General features: G+C 31.1%; 2 protein-coding genes across 9 annotated transcripts in view; one reads left to right on the top strand and one right to left on the bottom strand.

Annotated features, from left to right (window-relative positions):
- Window positions 1–788: 788 nt before the first annotated feature.
- Window positions 789–27,636, bottom strand: part of LOC121125239 (uncharacterized) — an 86,434-nt gene continuing 59,586 nt past the window's right edge. For 7 of the 8 annotated variants that reach the window (XM_040720389.2, XM_071891290.1, XM_071891291.1 and 4 more), the window contains 3 exons: window positions 5,439–5,581; window positions 2,223–2,482; window positions 789–1,352 (listed from right to left, as the gene is read on the bottom strand). In XM_040720389.2, coding sequence (XP_040576323.1) covers window positions 1,113–1,352; window positions 2,223–2,482; window positions 5,439–5,581 — 643 coding nt within the window. In that variant the 3' untranslated portion in view covers window positions 789–1,112. Of the gene's footprint in view, window positions 1,353–2,222; window positions 2,483–5,438; window positions 5,582–5,665; window positions 5,840–27,636 lie in introns of those variants that run through there. The other variant, XM_040720393.2, reaches the window with a different exon arrangement.
- Window positions 7,878–11,903, top strand: LOC121125238 (protein trapped in endoderm-1). The gene is made up of 6 exons (XM_040720388.2): window positions 7,878–8,818; window positions 8,875–8,976; window positions 9,207–9,378; window positions 9,595–9,693; window positions 9,749–9,895; window positions 11,397–11,903. Exons 1-6 carry the CDS (start codon window positions 8,568–8,570, stop codon window positions 11,814–11,816), a joined length of 1,191 nt encoding a protein of 396 aa, XP_040576322.1. The 5' UTR covers window positions 7,878–8,567; the 3' UTR covers window positions 11,817–11,903.

Here is a 27,636-nt window from a genome sequence, read left to right as displayed (position 1 = left end):
GAAATCACTCAAGATCAAAATTGAATAAAAACTTTCAAAAGTCTGATTTCATTAATTAATTTACTGATTATTAAAGATTTAAAAACTATTTATATTTATCGTCATTTGTATTTTGTTCTTGAAAAAATGTAATTATATAAATTGCTGAATAAATAAAAAATCCATAATTATTTATTTATATTTGTATGCTGTCAATAGTTACTTCATGAGTTTTACTTACAAAACCGACTAAATAATAAAGTCAAAAAATATTTTTTTTCTTTTCTTATGCCTTAATTATAATAAGATTTTTTTTCTTTTTTAATTTGACCTCATTTTGAAGTACTTCCAGAACGCTGGAACTTTGACCAGATGGAGGGTAACGGTTTTTGATGGCACAGAAAAAATAATTTAGGAAGTCATTACCAACACCTAAACACATCTCATGATCCATGATAATTTTGAATTTGGTCAACTTTAAAAAATAGCGAACACTCTACTAGTTATATACACTTATATATGTACAATGTACACGCATAATACATGAGGCAACTTGTCGTAAGTATTTGCTTTATAAGGAGTGAGATTTATATTTATTTCAATCCTCTCACGACTGCTTGCAGCTGATCTAATTAAATATCATGAAACACTCAACAAATGTACATGATTACCCATGGATTACTTAAATAATCCATGGCCGAGCCCTGTATTAGGACCATTATTTTGTTGGATAAACACCCATGAAAAGAACTAGGGCTTACAGCAGCGTACCTGGGTTTATATTTAAATAAATAATAACATATCAACAATTCTAAGTGTGTAATATATTTAACAATTTTTTTTTACTTTATTAGTATATTCTATTAATGTCTAAATACTGATTTCTTGTTCTTCCTTTAGAGAAGAGGTAATTATAATATGCATGGTTCATTAATTAATTAATATGTATTATATGAAATGTATTTATGGATGTATGGATTGATTTGTAACTCATTAATTATATAAAAAGAATTTCTTATGCGAAATATAAATAAAAACGCAGGGTTGTAGTCATGACCTATTGATTATAATTATTGTAGTAAAATTGAGGTCATTATAGGAATAAGACAGTGTATAATGATTAGTAACGTTGTCTAGGTGCGGGAGACTGTCAGAAGTCGAACAATAGGATGAATAGTAAGGAGAAGGATAAGATGAGGGAAATACGTTTGCAAGGATGGCGCAGATGAAGAAAATGGGTTTTGTAGAGAGCCCCTGGATTGTTCCGACGATGAAGATGATCCGGAAGAGGAGGAAGGGGAATAGCCTGAGTCAGAGTAATTCTCTGAGAAACAATTTTCATTCAGACCCTGCTCATAGGCCTGACAATGTCCCTGTAATTAAAAGAAAAAGATAAGAAAAATATGAATCATTTTTAACGTGAAGGGATTATGAGGACAATGACTAGAAGCTGTCAAGAATTTTAATCAAAGTTCATATTAAGGATGGATGGATGAATAAAGAATTTTAATTTCTCTTAATCCCTTCATTAAATATTCCTTCCAAGGAGATTTATGTATGTATATATTATTACGTCTTAAGGTAAGTTTCCACATCTATCGTACGTGTAATAAGTGTATCACGCTGTTACCTCACTAACACACAAAAAACGCCACATAATTTGTTGTCAGCTGTCAATTTTTCATCCAAAAAGAAACAGAAAAAGGTCCGAAATCATATAGTTGTTAGTCAAATAAGTCAAGATCTGCTCTCTTAATTAGTCCCAGACCATCATTCACATATTTTTTTTTACACGAGTTTTAATTTTATAATCTTACATTGTATTTTATTCGATACTGTATACCAATATTGCTTCGTAATATTTTATTAGAAGCGTATTTCTATAAGATAACCAAACCCACGTTTATTATTGTTATTTACCCCTTAGAAAATGAAAATGACCATTATAATTTTCAATTATATATAGCTATATATAGTCTATATAGCTTTTTTATAACGTTTTTGTAATATAGTTACGATTCAGAGCTTTTCTCTTCCCCAAAAAAGAAACTTTTAAATCACAAAACCTCGTCATTTTGATAGGGTGAGTTGTTGAGGCTTGAAAATTATGATAAGCAAAGTTCTTAAAAATAAATTGCATATACACAGATGATATATGTGGTAGACCGCATTAAGCATACACGGTTTTTTTTTTGTAAATGTACAGTAGATGTGGAAACTTACACAAATAAATATCAAATTACCTGTATTAATGGACCTGACATTCTATCAAGAAAACTCTTGGTGAAGCGAGCAGTTTCAGGACCACAGGTGGAGTTGACGATCCTCTCTGAGCAAAATAAGTAATTTTGAAAGGAGCAGCAAAGAAGTTTCACGTTTCTCTCATTGTCACCCCCATTCTCTTGTTTGCTGTTGAGATTCTTGATTCGATATTGATAGTCTGCGGCACATCTCTCATATCCATTCTGTACTTCTCTCATGCAGGGTGCATGTCGAAGATAATCTAGATAGTATATAATAATTATATAAATTATCTAGACAATATATAACAATTATAACAATGAAATATTATTTAGAATCCAGAAAGTGGGGTATGCAAGGGGTGGGCTATAGCCCTTCCCCAAAGGGAAAATTAAGAAGTTTTTGCTAGAAAATTTAATATAATTTTTCCATAGCTATAGATTTTTCAAATTTTTCTCCGAAAAATTTAATTTTGTTTAAAATTATAGTTTTGAAATTATTTTCCAAAAAAATTACTTTTTTATAAATGGCTGTGATTTTTTGAAAAAAAAATCCGAAAAATTTAACATTGGAATTCTAACTAGAAATTCTTTTGTTTTTAAATTTGATTTTTTTTTGTCAACAGGTGTTAATTATCGGAAAAAAATACAAAAATAATTTTTTGAGAATTTTTGATTTTTTTTCCAAAAAATGTAATATTTTAAATTATTTTCGACAAATTTAATTTTTTTGTGAATGGCGCTCAACATTTTTGAAAAATTTCAAAAAATATTTATAATTGAAATTAAAATTTCCTAAATTTTTTTTTCTAAAAAGTCCCAAAACGAAGCACCCCCCACCCCCCTTCTCCCCCAAAAAAAATATATATAATCCTGCAGAGCCCCCAGCCAGGGGGAGTCCCACATAATGGTGCTTGAGTGTTGATGGATCGGTCCTAGAAGAGCATTTCTAATCAATCTCCCCTTCAATCTCTTTTTTTCTTATCTTTTGGCCTTTTCACCATCCAACAGTAGTAAGGACAGATGAGTCGGTCCCTGACTCCAACAGTCCTTGGTATTTATTTATTGTCTTAATTCCTATCTAGGATTGAAGAAAATAAAAACAAAAAAAAGAATGAATGATAGCTAGAATGTAAAATGCTTGAGTATTATATGTTCTAGCCAGACGTATCTTTAAATGAGGTTATGATAAAACTTCAACTGCTGAAAGGACATAATTATTAGTGTTGAGAATAGATCCAAAATCGAGTTTTTTTATGGCAGTTTCGTCAGAATGTTTTTCGAAGAGCATATTAAAGTTAATAGCTGAAACCAATAGAACAGTATTTCGCATACTTTATCCCCTCTATATTTTTCTTTCTCTATGGTCAGTCCATAACGGTTTCAAACCGGTCTAGAATTTTCAGAGCCAACCCCAAAAATACTAGTTATCATAAAAGACCAATAAGGACGGGTCATAGAATTGAAAAAAATATTCAGAACAGGGCTAGTAGTACTGCAGTTTTTTAAGGCCGATCCAACACAATTTAAAGGGACCTTTTTTACATAAAAAATGATAGTGACTCCGTCATGCGTAAAAAACGTAAGATCGGTTATTTTTGTTTATTTGTAACTGGTCTACGAACTAGGTTATTCAACCAGCTTATTATATTTGCACTATCTTAAGGATATGGATATTTTTTAATTTGCAAATACCTATTTCCACCCAACATCACGCTACAGATTTGTACTCTTATCATGAATAATGACAGTATAAATGGGTGATTTAAAATCACCATTTTTGAATGAAACCCCATTCAACACCTATACTAAAGAATAGTATACTAAATTCTGGAAATAACACTGAACCTTTATGTCCTGAAGCACATACTCAACAAATGAGGTAGAAGACGGAATAAATATCATATCAAATAAGAATACAGATTTGATCATAGATTCTGCAACACAGGGAAAATGCTCTATATATCCATAATACATTTTGTTACAAAAAAAAAAGGGATCATGTTCAACAAAGTCATCAGCAAAAACACTTTAATAAGGAAGATTGTACTACCGATCAAAGGATAATATGTGTACGTTCGCGCCCTGTTGATTCCTAGAGAAAGAAATATACATTATGTATATAGATTTCACCAAAAAATTCCTAGGTCAGATGGAGTAATTGTAATATTATAATATTTTCTTATACTTAATCAGTGCAACTCCATCTAACCAATCAAACGAAAATTTAAAAAAAAATCAAAATTGAATTTTCACAAGGTAATATTTCATAAAATCTTTCCGATTACTGTTATTTTTTCAGTTTTTTTTAGTCATTTATATTTTTTCATCGGTTTCAAATCATTATCGACCTTATTATTGATCTCATTTCTCGAAAAAAGTTCAAAATGTTCAAATTTCGAGATAATATACATGATATATTTAGTTTGCGTAGCTATGTTTGTTATGACGACTAATGTATTTGTTGTTTTTTTCCTCCACTCATTGTAAGTGTATCTCATAGTCATAGTTTATTTAAAAACTGGAGATTCCCAGTTGAATGAGTTGATAACAATCTCACGCTGAATTAGTTTAAAAACTTCAGAGCCCTGAGAATCATTCGGATTTAGTAGTGTTGGATCGGTCTAAAAAAACTAAAAAGACCGCAGTCCTACTAGGCCGGTGCTAATGAAAACTGTCTATCCAAGGATCGGTCTTTTATGGTAACGACAACAGCTGAAATGATGTTTCAGCTTTTGAGTTTTATCATAACCTCTTTCAAAGGCATAATATGTATACCTAAAGTTTAAAGTAGTAGGTGTGTGGCTAGAACCTATATGAGTATTATACTTTTTAGCTATTAATATTTTTTTTCTTCGTTTTTATATTCTTCAATCCTAGCTAAGAGGGAATAAAATAAAAATAAAGCTAGACCGTAGGACTATAGGTTTCATAATGCAGATTTATGGTGCGTAAAAAACTTACCGAGAAGCGTGTCCTGAAGTCTAGAAGCGTTTTGGGGATTTCAACAATACTTTAAGTCATACAAGAGTCAACTTATGAAAATTAATAAAAATAAATGAAAGGAAAATAAACAACATCTTAGTTTATTTCAAAAAGTTAGCCGTGTAGGAACGTTGAATAGTAAAAAACATAAGACCGATTATAAGAAAGACTGATTAGGAAACCATTTCTATGTGTGATCTAACAGTAGGATTTAGTAATTGAATTAATTATTACCTGTTTGATAGGAGCCCTCAGTACAAAGATCCACAATCACTTGAGTAGTCCCTGCGTAAAGAGTATTGAAATAGGCTCTATGCTCACGATCCAAGCAGCGAAATGTAAAGTTGTCGATGCATCGGAGGCCATCCATTAATTTTCTGTAAGAAGGGAAAAATATTGACAACTCAGGAATTATAAAAAAAAAATAGATACTTATTTGATGAAGAATAATGTAAAAGTACCTATTCTTCACGTTTTCTACTTTTTTATCCCTTTCAAATAATGAAGGAAGTCTCATTATATGGTGGATTTTATTATTATTATTTTGTTAGAAAGTTAGTTTATGCATTCAAAGTTCCTTATTAAAAGTTTTTTAAACATTTATAAAAATGAGTTAATTTGATTAATAAGAATATCACATAATACTATTATTATGATACCTTTAAGAGGTTACGTTAAAATATAAAAAAGTTCCGCTATTTTTTAAAATCTGGAATTCATAATACAAAAGATTTAACAACTATATATTTTCCATGATTATTTTACAATAAAAGAAAACTGCAATTTTCTTTTCTCAAAAATGAGCGTGGATTACATTTGTATTCTTAGACGAATTATCGTCACTTTCTATGAACAAATCATTTTTATTAGTGTGTTGCAAATTGGAATTAAACCTACCAACATTGATCGTTTCCATAAGAGAATTAGAAATGGTGTTTTACTTGAAATACCATATCGGGGTCAATTTAAGTGTATTCAATCAAATAAAGATTTAAAGATTATAAACTACAGCTAACATTAGGTATGTTAACTCATCCCACAAATTTGAGCACAAGGCCTATAATTGACTTTAATATGTATACGTATATGAAGTAAAAATACATTGTCGTTTTCATTTTCTATTGATATTTGTTCCAGATTATTTTTTATGTTGACACATCACATCTTATAATTGGAGAAGAAATAATGTCAATCATGACAATAACCATAAATAAATAGGATTTATCACAAATAGTGTACTCTAGGGTAAATACTTTTGACCTTTTTTCCAAAATTGATTGCTTGAAGTGTAAATGAATTCAGTTTTACTTAAAAATGACACAAATTATTAACTTTCTTTGTCACAATACAGCATTTTAAAATAAATAAATGGTTTTTAAATAAAAAAATCATCTTTCAAAATGCTCTAAAGTTTTTTATATAGTTTTCTAATAAATTGATTGTTCCTTGTACAAAAATAAAAAAATAAAATTACTTTGTATAACCAATAACGTTTTAAGAGGGAGACCATATTTAAATTTTTGAAAGATTTTTTATTCATTTAAATAAGTTATTCATTATAAACTGTTCTATTTTCATGTATAACTTTTTTTTGAAAATTATAAAATTTAAGAACCTTTGCAATTTCTATACATTGATCAATAACACTCCGGGAAAAAAGTCTTGGACCCCAAAAAAAAAAAAAAAAAAAAAAATTGAAAGGAAACATACAAAAAGAAACAAAACCATTCCTATGTATTGGGTTGTAAAAAATATTACATTGAACGCTTGTGAGGCTTTTTGTAGTTGCATCTTGAACATTGTTTATATTTTCTAAAGCTGTTATCCTTATTATTTAATTCTTGAGGATGAAACTTTTAAGTATAAAGTAATAACTAGTGTGTTTGTGCACATGAAAGACGGAGAGTAACAATGAGGATTTGCTCGGGAGTTATAAACACAGATCATATAATATGTCCTTCTGGTATGTAAAAATAAAAGAACGCAAAATTCAGTGAACGTGTTATAATCTTGATAATTTGAAGAATCTTTCGGAGGAGAGCAGCTTTGCTGCCATGACGTTGTATTGATCAGCTACAAGCAGCTGTGAGAGGAAGGAGATAAACACAAATCCCACACCGTATTTAGCTAAGACATATAGACTGGAATTACTTCAATTTCGATCCACAATTCTACTACGAGGCCCACAAAGATCTACGCTTAGCACTCTCAATCAAGCTGTTTCTCTCCATTTTTCATGAACACAACTACTAGTTATTACTTTATACTTAGATGTTCTATCTTCAATAATTAAATATTAATGATAGCAGCTTTGGAAAATAAAAGAGCATTTCAGATTGGCAAATGGAAAAAATAGCCTCCGCTTTCTAGGTCATATTTTATACACCTCTGGTTAAAAGTGTGATTCCTTGTTGGACTTGATGTAGTATTGAGGATTGACATCGAACTAATTTCAGTGTACCGGGCCAACTGTTATTATTTAATCATCTCTATTTTGCAAATTTTGAGATGTTAAGACTCATTTTTGTATAATTGTCTTATGAGCAATGTTTTAGAAAACATAATTAGATGTCGATTGCCTAGAAAAAAATTGTCCATCTCGCCACTTTGAGCACACAATACGAGAAGAGTATTGAGAAAGCAGCACTCCCTCCGTACAGAATTGTCCCAGAAGGCCATCAGGGAGCAGATTTGGGCCTCAAGTAAGTCGATTTACGATGTCTCCAAATTCCAATAGATGGTAAATGTCCTTCCCATATACGGCGTGTATTTTTGTTTTTATATACCAGTAGGTCATATTTTATACAACTCTATTAATGGACATACATTCCTAAATTACCCCTGTTAAGTTTTTATTTGCAACCGTTATAAAACTGCCTATGAATGTTTTCTTTATCTACAAAGAAGTTAGGTAATATTGATTTGTATTGTGCATATTTTACAATCGTAGATAACTAGCATTTGATAGAGAAACATTAAAGTATTTAATGTTACAAGTTGTGCTGATAGGTGAACAGTGTACATACACATTATATATATTACGGTGAACTCATAGCGGAAGTCCTGTGATAAGTGGAGTAATGAAAAAAATAACTCTAATACTACTCAGATCAATTAGACAGTTCTTTTTCACTAGAAGTGGTTCATAATTAATTTAATTGTTTCCCATGATTAAAGACAGTGGTTTGTGATGATTTTACAAGGAATATCCACCTATATTGTCTAATGCAACTGCACTCTTGCAAAAACAATCAGGCAATGAAGATTTAATAAGTTTTTTTATATTCAAAACATCTTCGAGTCCTTGATCTAATAACCTCAATAACTATCGATTCAATATCTCCTGAACACTAAACTAAAAAAATGCTTCCAAATTGTTCGGGTCCATCGAATGCCTATGTCTTTTCTGGATTCGATAGTAAATTGGCCGGCATTTCTGCTACTCTTATTGGATTTCTTGGATTTTCCCTCAACCTTGTCATTGTTTTGGCATCTTTAAACTATAAAAAGCTTCGTTATGACGTTACAACTCCATTCATTCTTTCATTAACGACCTCGGATCTATTGTTCAGTTCATTAACTCTTCCGATATTAGCCATTCGGTTTTTTTCCGAGTAATTTATCTTAAAATATGTCATAATAACAGTTACAATACCTTATTACATTCCAGAGACTGGATTGTTGGAGAAACCCTTTGTCGCTTGTTTCCTCTCATTTTCTATGGGAATTCAGCCGTCACACTTTTCTCACTCCTTGCTGTTACTATCCACAGGTAGTTGCTACTTTAATTACAGTCAAACCAATACTAGGTGATCAGGCAAGAGAAGCTGAAAAAGTAACCTCTAAAACCAGGTTTATTTTTTTTGTAAGTATTCTAAATTTGAAAACTGGATAAGGCCGCATAGTGTGGTGACACGCTTAAAATAGGTGCCCATTAGGCAGGTTTGACTGTAATAAGTACAAATATTATAGTGGCTTTTATAATTATTTCCCTCTCCCCAGGTGGGTCATGATCTATTTCCCGGATAGATCCTCTCAAATATTCTCCCGAGCGAGAACAAAAATCATGATTATATTTTGCTGGGTCAGTCCCGTACTGTTACTCTGTCCATCACTCTTTGGAATCTGGGGATCTCATGACCTTGAATGTCACACTCGATCATGCACCATACAGGTTCGTTGAAATAACATTATTAGTTGTTAATTAGATAATTAACAAAATCCTTTCGAGCATTCAGATAAAAAAAAGTACATATTGGTAGCTTGTGAGCTTATTAATTATTTTTCCCTCTGTATTAACCATGATTTTGACAGTTTTCACATCCTTAAATATGCGAATAATGCACGTAGGTTTAATCAGCTGAATTGTTCTTCTATTTTTCCTATGTAGGAAACTCATGGGTCAAGTCCCAAAATTTTCTTCCTGCTCCTTGGACTATTATTGCCATCATTTACTCTCTTTATTGCAAATACCATGATTTTTGTAAAGGTAATTAGTTATTTTATCCCTAATTCTTTTTTATTGACCTTACTGATGATCATAGGTTGCCATGGTTCGTCGACGAATGGCTCAGTACGTTTCAAATCCAAGCAAAGCACTCAAGAAAAGAGAGCAAAAGTTGACAAAAATGATGTGTACTATATTCTTTTGCTTCGCACTTTCCTATTTTCCTGCAGCCATTATCAAAGTTGTAAGAAATTTGCATTTTTTAAATTTCATGATCCATTAATTATAGATATATGTCGTGAGTCAATATAAAAATAATCTTGAACAAAAATCTAGAAAAAGAGAAAATACCAGTTAATTTTTTTCATTGTAGCCCATATTTGAGTCCACTATAGGCTTTATACTCAAATTTCTGGAATTAGATAAGATACTCAGAAAGGTTAACTATAGTTTTAAATCTTTATTTGATTTAATAGTCTTATATTGGTCTCGATATTGCCTTTCAGATTAAATATAACTATTTCTCATTCTTTAATTGTGATGATCAATAATCTTACTTTAAGTTCAATTTTTAACGCCTCCAAATGGTTTGTACCAACAGATTGTAAAAACAATTAGGTGATAATTTGTCAAAGAATGTAAATGTAATCCACACTCAATTTGTAGAAAATTATTCTAGCTTGTTTTTATGTTGACGGACCTTATATGCATTTTTAATTGCATCCATGAAGTTTTTAAGTAATTAAATTGCCAAACTGATCCAACCAAAGATATTTAAAGTCATGTTTCGGTTTAAAAACTATTAATAATATAATCTTCAAACTTCAACAATTTTCTTTTAGGATCTGTGATTTAATATGCTTGTTGTTTTTAGGGGAGAAAATGCCAGTAAAGAGATACAATTGTAAACACGTTATTAACTTTTGTACTGCCAATATGTAAGTCTTCGTATCATTTTACCTGCTTCAAATAAGAAACATTAATAAAAAATAAGAAAAAATTTAAAGTCTATCGGTCTGTTGCATATGTGTACAAGTCCGATAATTTAAAAAAAAAACCCTAATATATGGACCATAAAGTTACGGACTTAACAAAAAACATGCTTTTTTCGTTCATTATTTGTTTGTTTTTTTAAATTATTATTATTATTTTTTTTTCATTTTTTAAAATTCTCTTTGGAGCGGAGTCCCCATAACACATTTCAGAATCATTTCTCAGCTTCAAGATTATTTTTCCCCATCAAAAAGTAGTGTAAAATTAAAACACGAAATTGTTTTTGATCCATGGTTTTGGAAATGAAAAAAGTAGCGTCACACTTGTAACTCACAAACTAAACTACATATTGTCATGAAATTTTGAGAGCTGTCTTTTAAAGCTCGGTACAAACTGAAAATTAGGCGAATTAAATAAAAATAGCGCCGTTATGTTTGAAAGCAGGTACTTTTCAGCCCATGTTTTTACTGCTATCTATATTCAGTTTCTAGCTAAGCGGAATTCATTAGCTTAGAATCGTTTAAAAGGTGAATTCGTATATCTATGGGAAAACGAAACGAAAATTTTGGCGACCTTGTTTTGAGGTCTTTATTGGCTTCCATTTGTAAAATTGTGGTTCTATATAAGATATTATGAAATTTTTTGATTACCAATCAAAGTGAGATTGATTAAAGTGTGTGAGATATGAGAGCCGTGTACCTTGTACTCTGTCTTTCAGCAAATTATGATGCTTTATGATTCCTTTATTACAGTTTGATGGGGACGAAACAATGCCGCATCTCCACATCATCACTTACATTGTTAACTGGCTCACTGTCATCATGAACCCAGTTATATATGTCATATCTAATGATAAATATAGACTTGCCATCCACTTTCTTTTCCAACGTTGCTGCTGCATGCAGAAAGGAAGCAACAGTATGGCACTTCAACAGGAAGGCGTTCGGTCATCAACCATGTCAGAGGATGAAAATGAAGAGAAATCAAAATGGAAAAGTGTTAAAAAAATGGTGAAAAAATCTTCGATTCGAAGAGGATCTTCCTATCAGCATGGAAAGTTGATTAGTAGTCAAACCAGTAGCAGTATCACTCTTAAGAAGAATAATAAAAAAATAACCAATGAGGTGATAAAAGAGGAAAACCCTCGCTTTGATGAAGTTCCATTGACATAAAGGGACGGAACGGTCGTCCATATATTTATTTATATCTAAATTAATTAATAAATATCTTGAAAGAAACAAAATAAAAAAATAGATGTTGTACGATGAGAATCAATTAAAGAGAACTTAATGGAATGAATGAGATGATAATTGATGAAAAAATAGTCAATCTCTCTATGAATAGAAGTTATATTTATTTATAATTGATAAATATTTTCTTTAATGAGTCCCTAATAAAGGTATATTGTTTCTATGTTACTTGGACAACGAAAAAAGATGGCAACTATTTGCTATTGCGTTGTTGTCGAGGGGTAAGTTATACGTACCTATAATGCTATTATATATGTACATGCTAAAGCCTAAATACTGTAAAAATGTTTATAAAGGTTGATTATAAAATTGCAATAATAAATTAAAGCCTAGTATATAAGCAGAGGTGTATAAAATATATCATACAAAGTGGGAGTAGTTTTTCTAATTGGTAATCTGAACAAGCTTTTTTATTTTCTAAAGCTGTTCTGATAGCAATATAATTGTGCCTTTCATTAGTATATTTATATAGACATATATTATAGTGTCTATTCAAATTTGTGGGATGATTGAAAATAGGAAATAATTTTAGCTATAATTTAGAAACTTTATTTGATCCATGAGACTTATATGGGCACCCATATGGCCCTTTTCAAATATATAATCTGTCAGTGTCTCATTATTTTATTTGAGAATCCATTTGCCCTGTTCTATGTGGAATTTGCGGCGACTCCAGTGGGGGAATAAGAATATTTTGTGCATAGAAATGAAAGATAATTCACCGAATAATACAAATGTATCTAATTCAATATCAATTTTGAGAAAAATCATACTAGCTTGCTTTTGTGTTCACAAGGTACAAATGTACATTTATTTATCTTTAAGAGGAGGTAAATAATAAGTATTATCAATCCATCTTGTAAAAATAAGACATTTACAAAAAGCATATATTATGTACAATATACATAGATAAGGGTGTACAAGATGTAATTATATAAATCCAAATCCGTTCCCTAGTAATGGGTTGGAAGTAGGTAGAATTGAGAAATACATGATAACAAATTGAAATGGATTCATGGACTCTTTTAACTAATACATCAAGTCGTTAACTTTATGGTATCTCGCAACCTTGCTTCCAAAAAGAAATACAAAAATGGACCTACTATTAAATCTTTGTTCAGGGACGTCCGCAGGATTATATAGAGATATATTTCTTTTTTTTTGGGGGAGGGGGGAGCAAATAACGAAAAAAATTGATGGTAAAAAGCAAACATTCCTTTTTTTTTTTTTTTTTGGGGGGGCTACATCCCCTCCATCTCATCCTACTTCAAAATTGGAGACAGCGACGACAAATTATTGAAACCTTTCAATACTAAGGCAAGACCGTTGTTTACTTACGACAGTGATCTTAAAAGTTTCTGACCTAACAAGGATACACAACATTTTTTCTTATTTTTCAACATGGTATCTTTGTAACTCTACATACCTCTCCCAGCGATGCTCCCATCTTTCTAACCCGTACAACTAATGCTCGTTTTTTCCCCTGCAAAATCATTGTTCACCATTCATTTTGACAAAAACCTATTCAGTCCACTGTTTGGACTGTATTTTTATTTTATTTCAGGCGTATATTGGTGTATCCAAGGTTCATCTACAGTAATTAATTAGCGCCAAAACTCGGATTTATTGAGCCAAAACTGCGCCAACAGAGGGATACTTGATTAGGTCAGTTTTCACAAAACAAACTCACATCAACTCACTCAAACGACTTTTATGACATAGCAACTCCCCGTCCCAAATACCTTCACGTTTGGTGAGTAACTCTCCACAGATGCTAGATAGATGTGACTCAAGTAGTGAAACGAGGACCCACGTGATCAATAGCTGAAAAATGTATTGTTGTACATAAACTTTTATTTATTCACTAGAGCTATTATTTAGTTGGATATATAATTAGGAGTTACTATGTAATCTAATATATTTTACTTTTTAGAAGATGCTCATTCGAAATCCAGAAGACAGACTTAGCTCAACTAGAGAAGATTTTTATAATAGTGAGGTTTGTTAACCCAATAATTGTTTATTTTTGTTTAAAGATTATGATGTTTATTCTGCGTTATTTTTCATATATAATTGATTTATATTAAACCATGGAGTCCAAGTTCCCACCTCTGACAATAATTTATTATTATAATAAGAGTCAATAAATCATAAATGTATAATTGAAAACTCCGACGTAGTAAGAAAAATGATGAGTTACGTCATGTAAAAAGGGACATCTTGCAAAAAAGTGTTATAACGCTACACCATTGTATATCCTTAGACTAACGGTCGCGTTTCGCTACTTGGTTTAATGCTTTAGATGTCACTAGATTTAATTTACGAGTATTTTTTAGCTTGCCTGGTTTTTTTTTAACTCAATCATCTGAAGAATGATTTTCCCCCTAAGAGTTTACCCTTATTATTATTAAAACTTCCTTTTCTATAACATTTCATTAAATTCAAAACTTGAATATAAATTCGTGTGCGCTCATTAAATAAATATGTACATACAATATTAACTTGACATCTAATCTGTTGTTTATACATAAGATATTGAGTTGTAAAATAGGTCTATTAGAGCAGGGATGGACAACTGCCAGCTTGGGACCGCATACGGCCCTCGTCCTCACTCAGTACGGCCCGCAAATAGATCAATAATATTTTTTTTTTTTAAACAAAAGAAAAAAATGGTCATGTGGCCCTCGAATGATAAAAATAAATTTTTTTTGACCCTCTTTATCATGGAAGTTACGCATCCTTGTAACAGAGTATAGACAGACGTACCTATGTTGTAGGAACCTGGTATTTACTTATCGAGTATATTCTCCACCAACGAAAATAACTTTATAATCAGCCTTTTCATATTTTGATAAAATGGAACTCCATTGGTCCAATAAGATCTCCAGACTAGACGGTTCAGATCTCGGTTCATTGTCGGTCTAACACTGAGAGCAAAGCTTCGATCCTCGATAAACATGTCCTTTGAACACCAACCTCGATTTCTTCAAATAGTCTAAAGAATTTTCCTGTATACTAGAATTCATACCTGTAGTAGTCTTAAGTGGGGTTTGCGGCATCATTAATAGGGAAAATGACCAGGTGAATATACATCTTGATTATAGTCACAAGCTGTAGATTTTAATGCCGTCGGGAATGTAGATCGTCTTTGATGTGGCTGCACTATGGAATGTTCGAACATGTTCGATAAATAAATACCAGGTTCCTACTACATACGCACATATACTCAAATAGACATATTCTATAGACTATAACTCAGTATCATATACAACAGATTAAATATCAGGTTAATATTGTATGTACACATTTATTTAATACATCATAGTAACCTTGAGGATTCGTAGCGGAGTTAAAATTGTAAATCCTTGTTGAACTCCGAGTAGAATTGAGGATCTACATCGGAATAATTCTTGTCAATATCCTTGTTTATGTCCTTCTCCCCATACTTCCTTTTTACACTTGATTGCAGCTGATTTAAGGATACGTCATTAAAGCTAAACTGCTCTCCCTAAACCATTTTTCAAATTGTCAGGATTACCACGTACATTTTCTTTTCTTTAGCATACCGACAAGTGATATTTTCTACAACTATGACAATAAAAGTAACGACCTACAGTGTTTAGTTCCGTTGCAATTCTTATTTAAATGCAATTCTTAAATAGCAAAAATTGTTGTTATTTAAAAGAATTACGTAGATCGATGATAAGACTTTTTTGTACGAAGAAACCTTAAATTAATTGTCTCAAGAGCAATTAATAAAAGTTTACTTTAAAAAAATAAGTAATGAAGTATTTTAATGACATTATTAGCATAACTAGGTAGGTATATATTCATTTCAAACCTTTCTCATAATAATAAAAATATTTAAAGTCTCAGATTTTTCATTTAGATAATTTCTGCTTCAAAAATCACTCCAATGTACAACATAATAATATAATCATTGCAACAACAAAAATGCTAATTAAATATTTATTTTTTAACCAAATAAATGGTGGAGTTAAGATTTATTAACCCTTGTTAATTCATAAAAAAAGGAGACATGGTTTCTAGCAATATTACATTTGTAACTACCTACATAAGTACATGAAATCCATTGGCTTGATAAACATAATCTTTGATATATATCTACAAGGAAATAAATATAAAAATTGCCAATTTTAATCAACTTTTCGTATGTTTCTTATTCTCTGCAAATGCAATAAAAAGAAACTTGGATTATAAATCAGGAAGAACATGTCCTTAAAAGTTTGAATGAATTTTTTCTAGTTGGTAATCTGAACGGAACCTGTTGTGATTATCATTTAATACTTGAAGACAGAACAATAAGTAGTGATACATAAAATCCTGCCGGCATGTCAAAATTAAAGAAACCGAATAATGAACATTGTAACCCAGAAAATTATTAAAGTGTTTGTGAGGAAAGAAACTTAGATGTAGAGCTGTTTGTTAGATCAGCTGCAAGCAGTCGTGAGAGGAAAGAAATAAACAAAATCCCACTCCATATATAGCAAGGACATATAGGCTGGATTAACTACGAAGTCGATCCTCAATTCTACTCAAGTCCAAGAAGGATTTACAGTTATAACACCCGATCAAATCCTTATTGTTACTCTCTGTCTATCATGAGCATACGCACTAGTTGTTAGTTTATACTTCGATGTTTTTAATTCTATAATTAAATAATGCCTTATCTATCATGAAGCTTTAATAGATTCGCTGCAAGAAGCTGTGAGAGGAAGCAACGAGACAATGTTGAAATTACATTTATTAATTTATTAAACGTTGACAGGTCCTTTTTTTGGAGAGTCAGGAAGGAACTGTTAGAGTCTGGAGGTGATTATGAATCAGCAGAAAAGCATGGTTATCACAAAATGAGCTCAAGCTGCCAGAACAATCAGAATTCAATTCCAAATTTCCAAAAATAATTGATGATGAGCTATACAAATGGATGATGGACATTAACCAGGATCTCAACTTTTTTTAAATGCTAATGAAGAAGTGTGTCACAGATGATTTGCATCCAAATTGGTACAAGATCCGAAGAGCTCAACTTCTGACAGAAAATACCATCTTTTACCTGATTGTCAGATTTTTTTTTTTTTTTACTTTATTGGACCCTGTGTTTGACCTCAAACGCATGGACTTCTGTGTGTGATGCACAGATGAGCGACATATCTACAGATACTCCTGCAACACAAAACACGAGCTCATGTTCAAGATTCGAAAGGAATTCTAGAATCTACCAAAAGAGACTGTCATCAAGACCTGCTAATTGATTTATAATTTTTTTATTATTCAGCTTTCATTTGGCATTGTTTTTTATTACAACTGGATTGTTTCTTAAATAGGCTATACCCAGCATAGAGTAGTGGTTGAAGTCCTTGAATAGTGCAATCAAAATATACCTGAATTATAAATCATGAGAAAAATGAAAATAATTTTGACTCATAAATCATTAGCGTATTTAAAATTACAAATTTCCAAATAATGAGTATTATGATAGATGTAGTCAACTTGGTACAGATACCAAATTAACTTTCCAAACAAAAATAGAAAGCTAATATCTTGTTTTTAACATAGATAGATATATATTATGTATATTGATAAAAGTTTATAATGAATAAATAAAAGCTCTAAAATAAAAGTACATTTTATCTCTTTACCCAAAAGTAAAAAGGTAAAAAAAGTTGTTAAAAAATGGGTGATGAAATTCGATTTTCATAAGTAGATAGTAGGATGGATTAATCTACAGCTGTAGAAAATATTGTTTATGACGAGTGCGATACTTTTTGTCGTTGCAACTTGACCAGTGTTTATATTCATTTAACAAAGATGTTATCATCTTTATTTCGTTCTATAATAAGAGAAGTTATACAGGACTGATCTTATCTAGTGGTACATATTTTAATATACTTCAATCGGAATGACATTGTTGCAAAATCATGGAGGAGGACAACAAGACATCTTATCTCTGAACAGAGCAAGCTGAGACAGTTGGAAAGAGCAAAAAAAATTATCACAAAGTTTTTCCCTTTTCTGATAAAAAAAATTTTCGCCGGTGATACCACTGTGAATAAGCAAATGGCCGCTACATCACAAGGGAATATACAAATTATGTCTCAGCTTCAGTGAGACGTATCTTCCGAACAAAAGAATCCAGCCTGAACGTCTTGGGCGTGGTGGAGTCAGCCATCCCTTTTTTGTGGAGAGGAAGGAACAGCTAAATGCAGATGTTTACATCGAACACTTCTGGATAATAAAGTTCTATATTGATTGGGCGAGAGAAAGGTTCAGGACAACCTTGTTTTCAATCAAGGCGGAGCTCCATGTCATCGTGCCTCTAAGACCCAGGCCTTCCTGAGAGACAACTTTCCGTACTTTTGTGACCTCAACATGTGGCCACCCTCCCCTCCAGACGATAAGGAGGAGAGAGTGTGTGCTACTCTTCGCTGGAGTATCCAGTCTCAATTGGACCAAGCTCTAGTCTACCTACATAGTCAAGGTCTGCAAGGGGTTTAGGCCTCGTATTGAGGTAATTCTTCGAGCTGAGGGCTATTTTCAGATGATTTTGTTAAATAAATGTTCACACAAAACCTCTCGCTTAAATTTTACTCTTGAAAAATATACAATATGAAACATTACATAAGATCAATCCAATAGTCATAAATTATTCACTAGTATCTGTGGAGGGTCTATGAGGATTTGCTTGGGAAGTTACCCAAACAATTAGCAATATAGTTGATGAAAAGATAGGACTGAGAATGGTTTTAAAAAAGATAGAGAAGGATTGTTAAAACGGAAGAATTGAGTCGTTTCAAAAGAGAAAGGAATTGCTCTGGGCTTGAGGATTGAGATACTTTATGTACAATACATTGCATATGAGTCATAAGGAAGTAATATTTGTTTATGTATATAAAAGAGGCTCTTTTTGTTTTGTTTATAAATATATTTCCTTCTCCAGAATTTTGACTAAGTATCTCCATTTTATTTTTAACGGATTTTTAAATGCTTCTATAAAACATTTTCACTTACATAACAAATTGCAACATAACTGAAATCGACGCCATCTTGGTAGCTCATAATTGATATTATATTCAATAAATACGACGAATTTCCCCTAAATCTTGATAAAGCTTCAAATAATGGCTTTAAGAATAAAAAAGACTTTACACCTGCATTGAATGCACTCTGATGTCAATGGTTGAAATATAAATATTTCAACTAAATCAAAGTAATTTGTACAATGTACATACTAAAACTCCCAATAAAATCTCTAGATTTGTGTATTGATGTAATAGCATATTTTCAATGCTTATTAGAAACCTGATATATGTATAATAAAAATAAAAGATAAATATTTTTTATATTCAGTACAGATTAATGTCCTGTTATTTAGCCCCATTTAGACTTTTAAATACTTTACTATTTTCCTTAATATTACTGAAAAATGGGTTTCTTTCTTATAAAATTTGGTTGTTTATAACCTTAAATGGTCGTCATCAACAATGCTGACGTCACGTGAAAATACTATACACAGGATGGATTGAATTTTAAGGGTTCTCCTGTAATCAATGTAATCACATATTTTTAATCGTAGGGTCTTATAAGTAATAAAACTAGGCATTAGAGGGAGAGATTTTTGATAGCCAGTAAAAGTCCTTTTATTTCGTGGTACCATTTTGATATTCAAAAACACACCAATAGTTGATTATTTTCATTAATATTAATAAATATAGAAATATGGGTTTTTATTCTTATAAAATTAAGTTGTTTAGGCCCCAAAACAGTGTCTTGTTTCGTCATATTTCGTCTATTTTCTTCACATTTAGCTTCATTTTTATCTCGTACAGAAATCAAAATTTGTTTTAGTTGGACGAAACATTAAAAAAAAAAAGTCATCTATTTTTTCTAGTCATAGCTGCTCCAAAATGAAAGACGTAAACCATGCTAACCTCACATGAAAAAGCTTTATCGAAGTAACACTATAAAATCAATTGTTGACATGCACTTACTAGCTCCACTATACTCATTGTTATATTTGTATTCTTTTCTCTAAGCAAGATGTCACTTTTTATTATACCACAGATGACGTCCCAGGTGTTTTTTGTTTTTGTTTTTAATTTAAAGGTTATATACGGGTAATATCATGACATTGTAACATCCATAACACTGGGTTTTTTGTCAATTCTCTCAAAATCCAAAGGGTCAAAATATTTCATACTTTACTGCCTTATCTTTATCCCAAAAGTGTAACTAAAATATGTATATTCAATTTTTGATATTCAAATCAATGCCTTTTCAATCTTGCAACCTATTTTCTCAAAATAAACCGAAAAAGGGGCTAACATAGTTGATAATAGTTAGCCAATTCTTCCTAACGATAAAGTCATAACAATTCAATAGTTTCTTTAAATTATTCACAGCTTAACAATAGGAGCTAATCCGACCAATATACGTTCATAACACGGATTATGGGATCAGTTCATCTCCTCTAATCAGTGTTTTGATTTGGGAAATGAAACAAAAACGTCGACAGTTGACAACTAAACACAGTGTAAGTTTTGTTATAATAGGGACTGTTTGATGTACAAGAATAACCACTAGAGTGTCCTCTATCCCATCGAAGCCTGACATGATCTCAAATTTTAAACACAAAGAGAAAGTCAAAATTCTGACGAAAATTTCAAATTCTCTTTGGAATAAACTTTATTTTTAGTTTGGATTCCAATGTTTCCTAGTCATAATTATTATTTTAATGTGTTTTACTGCGATACTAATGCCGTGATTCAGCAGACAAGTCGTGCTGAATTATACAGGCCCTATAGAGGTAAACTTCCCCTACTAGACAAAAATGTATTCTCTTGACCAACAATATTTAAACTTTTGTTTCGCCACTTGGCTTATAGCTTTGTATCAAAGGGTATCCTGAAAATTCCCCCCAGTGAGTTCCCCCCCCCCTTGTGAATTCCCACCTATATTAATAAACCAATTATAAATAGAAAGCCGAAAATAAAGTAAGTCGATTTAATTGCTTAAAATAGTCATAATACGTTGGTGACAATCACGTTATCGCCTTCTTGGAACAGTGGATGATTACCTGCAAGTTGTTGAATTATCTCTATGCGATTAATATAGGTTATTAATATACTTGATAATGGAAGGATGGCACCGTCGGTTTTCCTTGCAAGTTGCTTCATGTCTCTGGAAGTTTCTCGAACTTTTAAAGGATGAAAAAAACTTGATGCGCATAGAGATGATTCAACAGCTTAAAGGTCATCTTCCACCTCTTCAAAGAAGACGATGTGGTGATTGTAACCAACATATTATGACTATTTTATATGATTATGAGAATTGTGAAAATTTTGATTATTTACGAGCTATTGCTCATAATATTGGATTTTGAATATTTATTTCTATTAAAATTGATATATGTTATGTTTTTCTATTATCTAATGTTTATATTTGCTGTTAACTTATAAAATATATAGAAAATACGAAGTTGATAGAAAATAGATATGCAAAAAAACCGACTTACTTTTTAATTGAAATTGGTTTATTAATATAGGTGGGAATTCACCGGAGGGGAATTCTACATGGGGAAATATTCCGGGAATCGCATCAAAGGTGTGGAGACTTTAGTTTCTTCTTTAATAGGAAGCATAAGGAGACAATATTTAATGGAGTTCATATTATCCATTTATTTATGAGTGTATATAATAAACAAATACATAGTTACATGTAGATATTCAACTCTGATAGGAGTGTTGTTCATTGGGGGAGGAGAGGACGTGAATGACCAACAAATGTATACTACAATGTACAATATTATGATATTATAGTGATATCTATAAACAAAAAAGCTATTTATAGCTATAAAGTTCATTCGTATTACAATATAAGGAACATGCTATTAATTTTCAACTTTTATCTCTATAATATATGTATAAGTCCATATATATATATATATACACAAGCATTTACAATATTCAACGACTATATAAAAAAAGATGTTGCCCAACTGATAGGACAACTAAGTTTGTTGTTACTCTTGGCTACATTCCTGGCAAAAAAAAAAGTGTTTTAAGGGAATAGTTGCAGGCCATCAATAATTATAATATCAATTCAAATATGAGTTATATTCTTAAAATATTTTAACGCCCTTATTTCAAAGCATTTTTAAAGGAGCTCTTTCAAAAAATTAAAGTTAAGACTCTCAGCTATCAAATGAAATATTTTTATACTTTCTGTATAAATTCTTCTTGAAGCTATGTCTATCTGAGTAAAAAACACCACCCTTTCAACTTTAAACAAAGATAATTTGAGGTAATACGCCTAATACATACATTTTAAAAATGTTTTTGGAATCTTTCAATATTTGGCTTTGAAGTGTATTCAAATGATACATCGTTATCTTCAATAGCAAGCGCTTAAAAAAGCTTTGAATCTTAAAAATATCTTAAAATGACAATTTAAGCTTTATGTCCTTTTTCTGAAGGGCCATGACCCTAATAGTTGAAAAAATATGGGCATATTTAGAATCAGGGGATCAAATTCTACTAAGTTCATGATGTGTCGTTCCTGTACCATTTTTGCTACTCAATAGTATAATTTTACTATTTTTTTAAATCTTAAATTTATCTATTGGTTGTCAATTGATTCACAACGTTACGCAATTTAGAAAAAAAATAAGTGAACACAAGTCAAATATTTTATAAGCAAATATAAATTTTTTAAGGTGAAAATACAGTCTGAAATGGGCATGTTGAAAAAAAGAAACTGAAAATAAATTGGTAACCCTAACAATTTGAAGAATGTTTTGGAGGAGAGAAAGAATCATTCTCTTGACGTTTCATTAGATCAGCTATCATCAGCTGTGACTAGAGAGGAAGGAGAAAAGGATATAAACAAGAACATTTACTAGAATTATTCCCAATTCTATTCTGAGTTCAACAAGGACTTACAATTATAACTCTGCAACAATCCTCAGGGTTAGGCTCTTTCTTTTATGAGTACACACGAATGATCAATCAGGTTTGTAACATAATTGAATCTATTTAAGAAAGGATGTTCACTACTCAGGAATTAAATAACAATGACAACTGCTCAGAATAAGGAAATGCATACTTTATCTAACCAATTACAAATAAACGGGTCAGATAAACACACCGGATTTACATCATTGATGATAATGAATTTTCTTTTCCTATGCTGTTGTCATTATTATTTAATTCCTGGGAAGTGAACTTCCTTATCTACTACAAACAACATATCAGTCAAATATATGAAAGCGGTTTGAATATTTGCTAATTAAAAAAGGGATATGTTGCGGAGTTATAATTGTAAGTCCTTGTAGAACTAAAACTAGAATTGAGAAGTGACATCGGAGGGATTTTTGTCTATGTCATTGTTTATTACTATTACATTATGAGAGCTAAGATGCTCTTCTCCAAAATATTCTTCAAATTGTCTGGGTTACAATGTTGATTTTTCAGTTGTTGTTTTTTTAACATGCCCAAAATGCTCTGGATTAGCATCAGAGCGAATGCCTCTCCATTCCCCAATTTTCTTCTCCTGTTTTCTAATTCTTGAGACAAGTTCCATGCAATTATGTGTAGTTATATCGTATGTACTTATACATACTTTGTACTTCTACTTCTACTAGGGGTAGTGTTGAGAGTTAGAAGGAAGTCATAATTAATTGGTGTAATTAAACCCTGCTATTTTTTTTATTAGGATTTTTCATAAGTCACATTCCTTGCACACACTTGTGCTTCTTCTCCTTTCCTCTCTGATTAATGGCTCTACATTTAGTTGCAAATGGTCTCTCCAGGTTGCATTGAATAAATTATTATTATGTATTATCAAGGATATTTCACATACATATTAACTAGTACAAAGGCACAAAGAAAAAAGAGGGATTGTAAATTTTAAGTACTTCCTTGCGTGCGCGTTTTTTGTAGTTAGTAATAGAAATAGCTTCAAACAATATGAAACCCCGGTATGTTTTAAAAAATAAGAATATTTGTGAAGAAGTTTTATTAAATTAGCTGCAAGCAGCTATAAGATGAAGAAAATCAACACACACCCCACTCCGTATCTAGGAATTATATAGACAGGAATTACTCCTTAATCCATCCTCAATTCAACTCAGAGTCCAACGAGGATTTAAACTCCACAACAAATCCTCAGACTTACTCTTCGTCTTTCACGAATTAATAATTAATTTAAATCAATTGTCTCTCTTCAAGAATAAAAAAATAATTATAACAGCTTTGGGATATGTAATCATCTTTTCAGTCGACAATTACAAAAAGAACACGATCGTAAAATTTCAGATTTTTTTTACCCCTAGCAATAGAATGTTATAATGTAACATCAGCTTGTTTGATGTCGGCAATGATGGGGGCCTAAACCAAACAAGTTCAACAATAAAAACCCTTTTCCATTAATATTAATTTTTTTTTTTTGGACTATTAGATGTCAAAATAGGACCAACAATTAAAAGTACTGTCTATTGCATAGTTTTATTATAGATCCGAGCTTAAAAATATGTTACTACACAGTTATACAATCTTATTTCTACATTGTAGATAAAAATTAACATTTAGAATAGAAAAAAATAAGATGTCTTTCTCTAAATATCCTACTTTTCTCATCCTTAATCGATCCAAAAAAAAAGAAGTAATTTTACCAATTTCAAACGGATTTTCAGTATATATACTTTGATTTAATTCAAAAATCACTGTTTTCCATTATAATTAAGTTGTATTCAATGCAAGTGTTATGTGTTTTTTTAATTCTTAAAAACTTTGATGGAGTTTTACAAGATTTATTACAAATTTCTCCATTAAAGTAATTTATGAACCAGTGTAAACGCTCTATAAGAAAATTGCTTTGCCAATATTACAAAGCTGCTATCCTTATTTTTCAATTAATGAGGAGATAAGAATATCTAAGTACAAAGTACTTAGATATTCTGATGATTTGTTCTAGAGTTATAAATATAAGTTTTTGTTAAACTCGTTGAAGAATTGAGTCTCGAATAACGTAGTAATTCCACCCTATTTTCTTACTTGATGCAAAGTGTGATTTGTGTTTATTTCCTTCTCCCCACTCTTATTGTTGATTGTTGCTAATTAATCAATCTGGTAATACGTCATGACAGCTAAACTGCTCTTCAAATAGTCAGGTTGACCACGTCGTCTTTTAGTTTCTTTCATTTTACATACCGAATGTACTTAGATTTTACAACTCTGGGCATGCTACTTATTCACATAGAGGGCGCTGTGAAAAGTCTTCTCTTCGTTTGTTCTTATTTTTCTTACTCAACTTTAATGGGTATATTGGGTGTCCTCAGTAGTACTCAGCATTGACCAGAGTTATTAGGCGTCGATAGATCGTATAACAATATAAAAGACAACTCCCCGAGAAATCATTAATGTTACTCTCCATTTTTCACGTAGTTACTCAATGTTTATAATGTTTGAGAGGAAAACAGTTTAGCTGTCATGACGTTTTATTAGATTAGCTGCAAGTATATATGAGAAGATGGGAATACCTACAACTCCATAGTAAGCAAGGACATAGGTAGGAATTACTTCCATGTCAATTCTACTCCGAACCCAACAAGGACTTCCATTTATAACTACCCATTTGCTAACAAATCCTCATTATTTCTCTACGACACTCATAAACACACTCAAGACATGTTTAGATATTTCCTTCTAAAGAATAATGAAAACAAATTTAGAAAATAAAAAAACCTCTTGGAGTTGCTAACAAAAAATGAATCCACATGCTAATGAATCGTTGGGATTTTTACAGTTGTTTAAAATATAGCCTGCCTCTTTGTTTAAAAAAGAAACCAAAAATTAACGTGGCTTCCCTGACAATTAAAGAATATTTGAGAGAAAAACAGCTCAGCTTGCATCCCGTTTTATTAAATTAGCTAAAAACAGCTACAAGAGGAACGAAATAAACATAAGCAAGTACATATATAGGAATTATCCCGATGTTGATCCTCAAATCTACTCTGAGTCGAACAAAGATTTGCACTTATAAATCCCGTTCAAACTCAGAGTCCTACTTCCCATCGTTCGTGAGCACCTAAAGCTATGGTTACACTTCCTACTTAGATGTTTTATCCTCAAGGATGAATAAATAATGATAAGAGATTTAGAAAAATTTGAAACACTGTTCAGGTTGTCATCAACAACAAAACTTGTACCCCAAAAAATGCTTAGGACTTACAACTCTAGATTATGGTTTCGTGACATAAAAATCATAATAAAAAAATTCTTCTTTTGGTACCCCTGCTTTTTATTTTACAGTCTTTTATAGAATAGGATAATAAAACAATAAATAATTATTAATGCTTCAACACGCAATTTAACAAGATTATTTTATACTTATTTATTTATTTTCAAGTGTATGTTGTGCTATGCTGTATGTTCACATATATGTATTTATGAACACGTTAAAAAAGGGACTCAATTAACAACAAATTTATGTATGACATACAACCACATGAAATAACATCCCTAGTATGTAGTGTATAAGTATGTTAAGTCAGTCGTAGGAACAGCAGCAATAGTTAATAACTTTATATACAAACATACTCATGCTCTACGTTGATTTATTTCCCAAGTTTTTAAAGAAAATAAATAAATAAAACTCTTCTCAAATGTCTTCAAAATAGTGGCTCTCATTTGTTTTCAAGGAAAAGTCGTCTTGTAACACAGAAAGAACTATTTCGCATCCGCTTGTAGTGTTATTAATTATACGGGAACTACAGTAGTCCCGAGAAACTGCATCGATTACTTAACATCTGGATAAACCATTCACTTTTACAATCACACAACCTCTCTATTACAACCACTAGGTACTGTTTTGATTTAATGAATTATTTTATTTTATCGTTTAAATAAAAAAAGGTTAGAAATAAAATGAACTACGAAGGAACTGATAATATAATAACTGTATCATGGATACTCCCTCAAAAAATGTCTTCCTTTTATGAGATTTAATAAGAGGTCCTTCCTCAATACTCAATATTAAAGAAATCCTCGATTATGAGTTAGATTTGAAAGGAAATGAAGAAATTATGTTAAAAAAATAGCTCTTTCTTTGACCAAATTGAATCATACATGTTAAATACTCTTGAATCACTCTTTCAGTTTCACCACAAAAATGATGATTAATTACTTAAATCACAAATAATGGTTTCCAATGCATGATGGGCTAAGTGCATGTCCGAATATTCATGATTCATCACTTTTAACAAAAACTAATTCTTCTCATTTATAATTGTTATTTCATGGAAGAATTATTTATTATAAATTTGAAAGACTCTATTAAAAAGGTTACGTCTATAGTATATATACATATGTTAAGTAATCTATGACTACTGACGTATTTAAAACGGTTCTATAGTTAATTGGTATTGAACCCCTTACTTACGGTGTCATTACGTTAAATGAATATTAAAGTTAGTATTCGGCATTGCCAGAGTAATTATATGTCGACTTAATACAAACTTTGCTTTCATAATAACGAAGATAACTCACAAAGAAATCCCCCAAACAGGCTATCGACACCACTACTGATAAGGAGAGGTAGATTGGACTGAAAAATATGATAATTTATAAAATAAAAGTATTCCAATATATACCCATGAGAGCTAAATATATTTAAAATATCAGTATGTAATAAATGTTGTATATGAAGTCAAATATCACACAAA

The sequence above is a fragment of the Lepeophtheirus salmonis genome, chromosome 10 (assembly GCF_016086655.4).
Source record: "Lepeophtheirus salmonis chromosome 10, UVic_Lsal_1.4, whole genome shotgun sequence".
Classification (NCBI taxonomy): domain Eukaryota; kingdom Metazoa; phylum Arthropoda; class Copepoda; order Siphonostomatoida; family Caligidae; genus Lepeophtheirus; species Lepeophtheirus salmonis.
The sequence above is the reverse complement of the archived record's forward strand: the minus strand, read 5'-3'. Positions and strand labels throughout refer to the sequence as shown.

Bases quoted from the DNA above. Each gene is read 5' to 3' on its own strand.
- LOC121125238 (XM_040720388.2), top strand. From the start codon at position 8,568: ATGCTTCCAAATTGTTCGGGTCCATCGAATGCCTATGTCTTTTCTGGA. The intron at 9,694-9,748 runs GTAATTAGTTAT...TGATGATCATAG, and splicing joins ATACCATGATTTTTGTAAAG to GTTGCCATGGTTCGTCGACG. The intron at 9,896-11,396 runs GTAAGAAATTTG...CCTTTATTACAG, and splicing joins CTGCAGCCATTATCAAAGTT to TTTGATGGGGACGAAACAAT.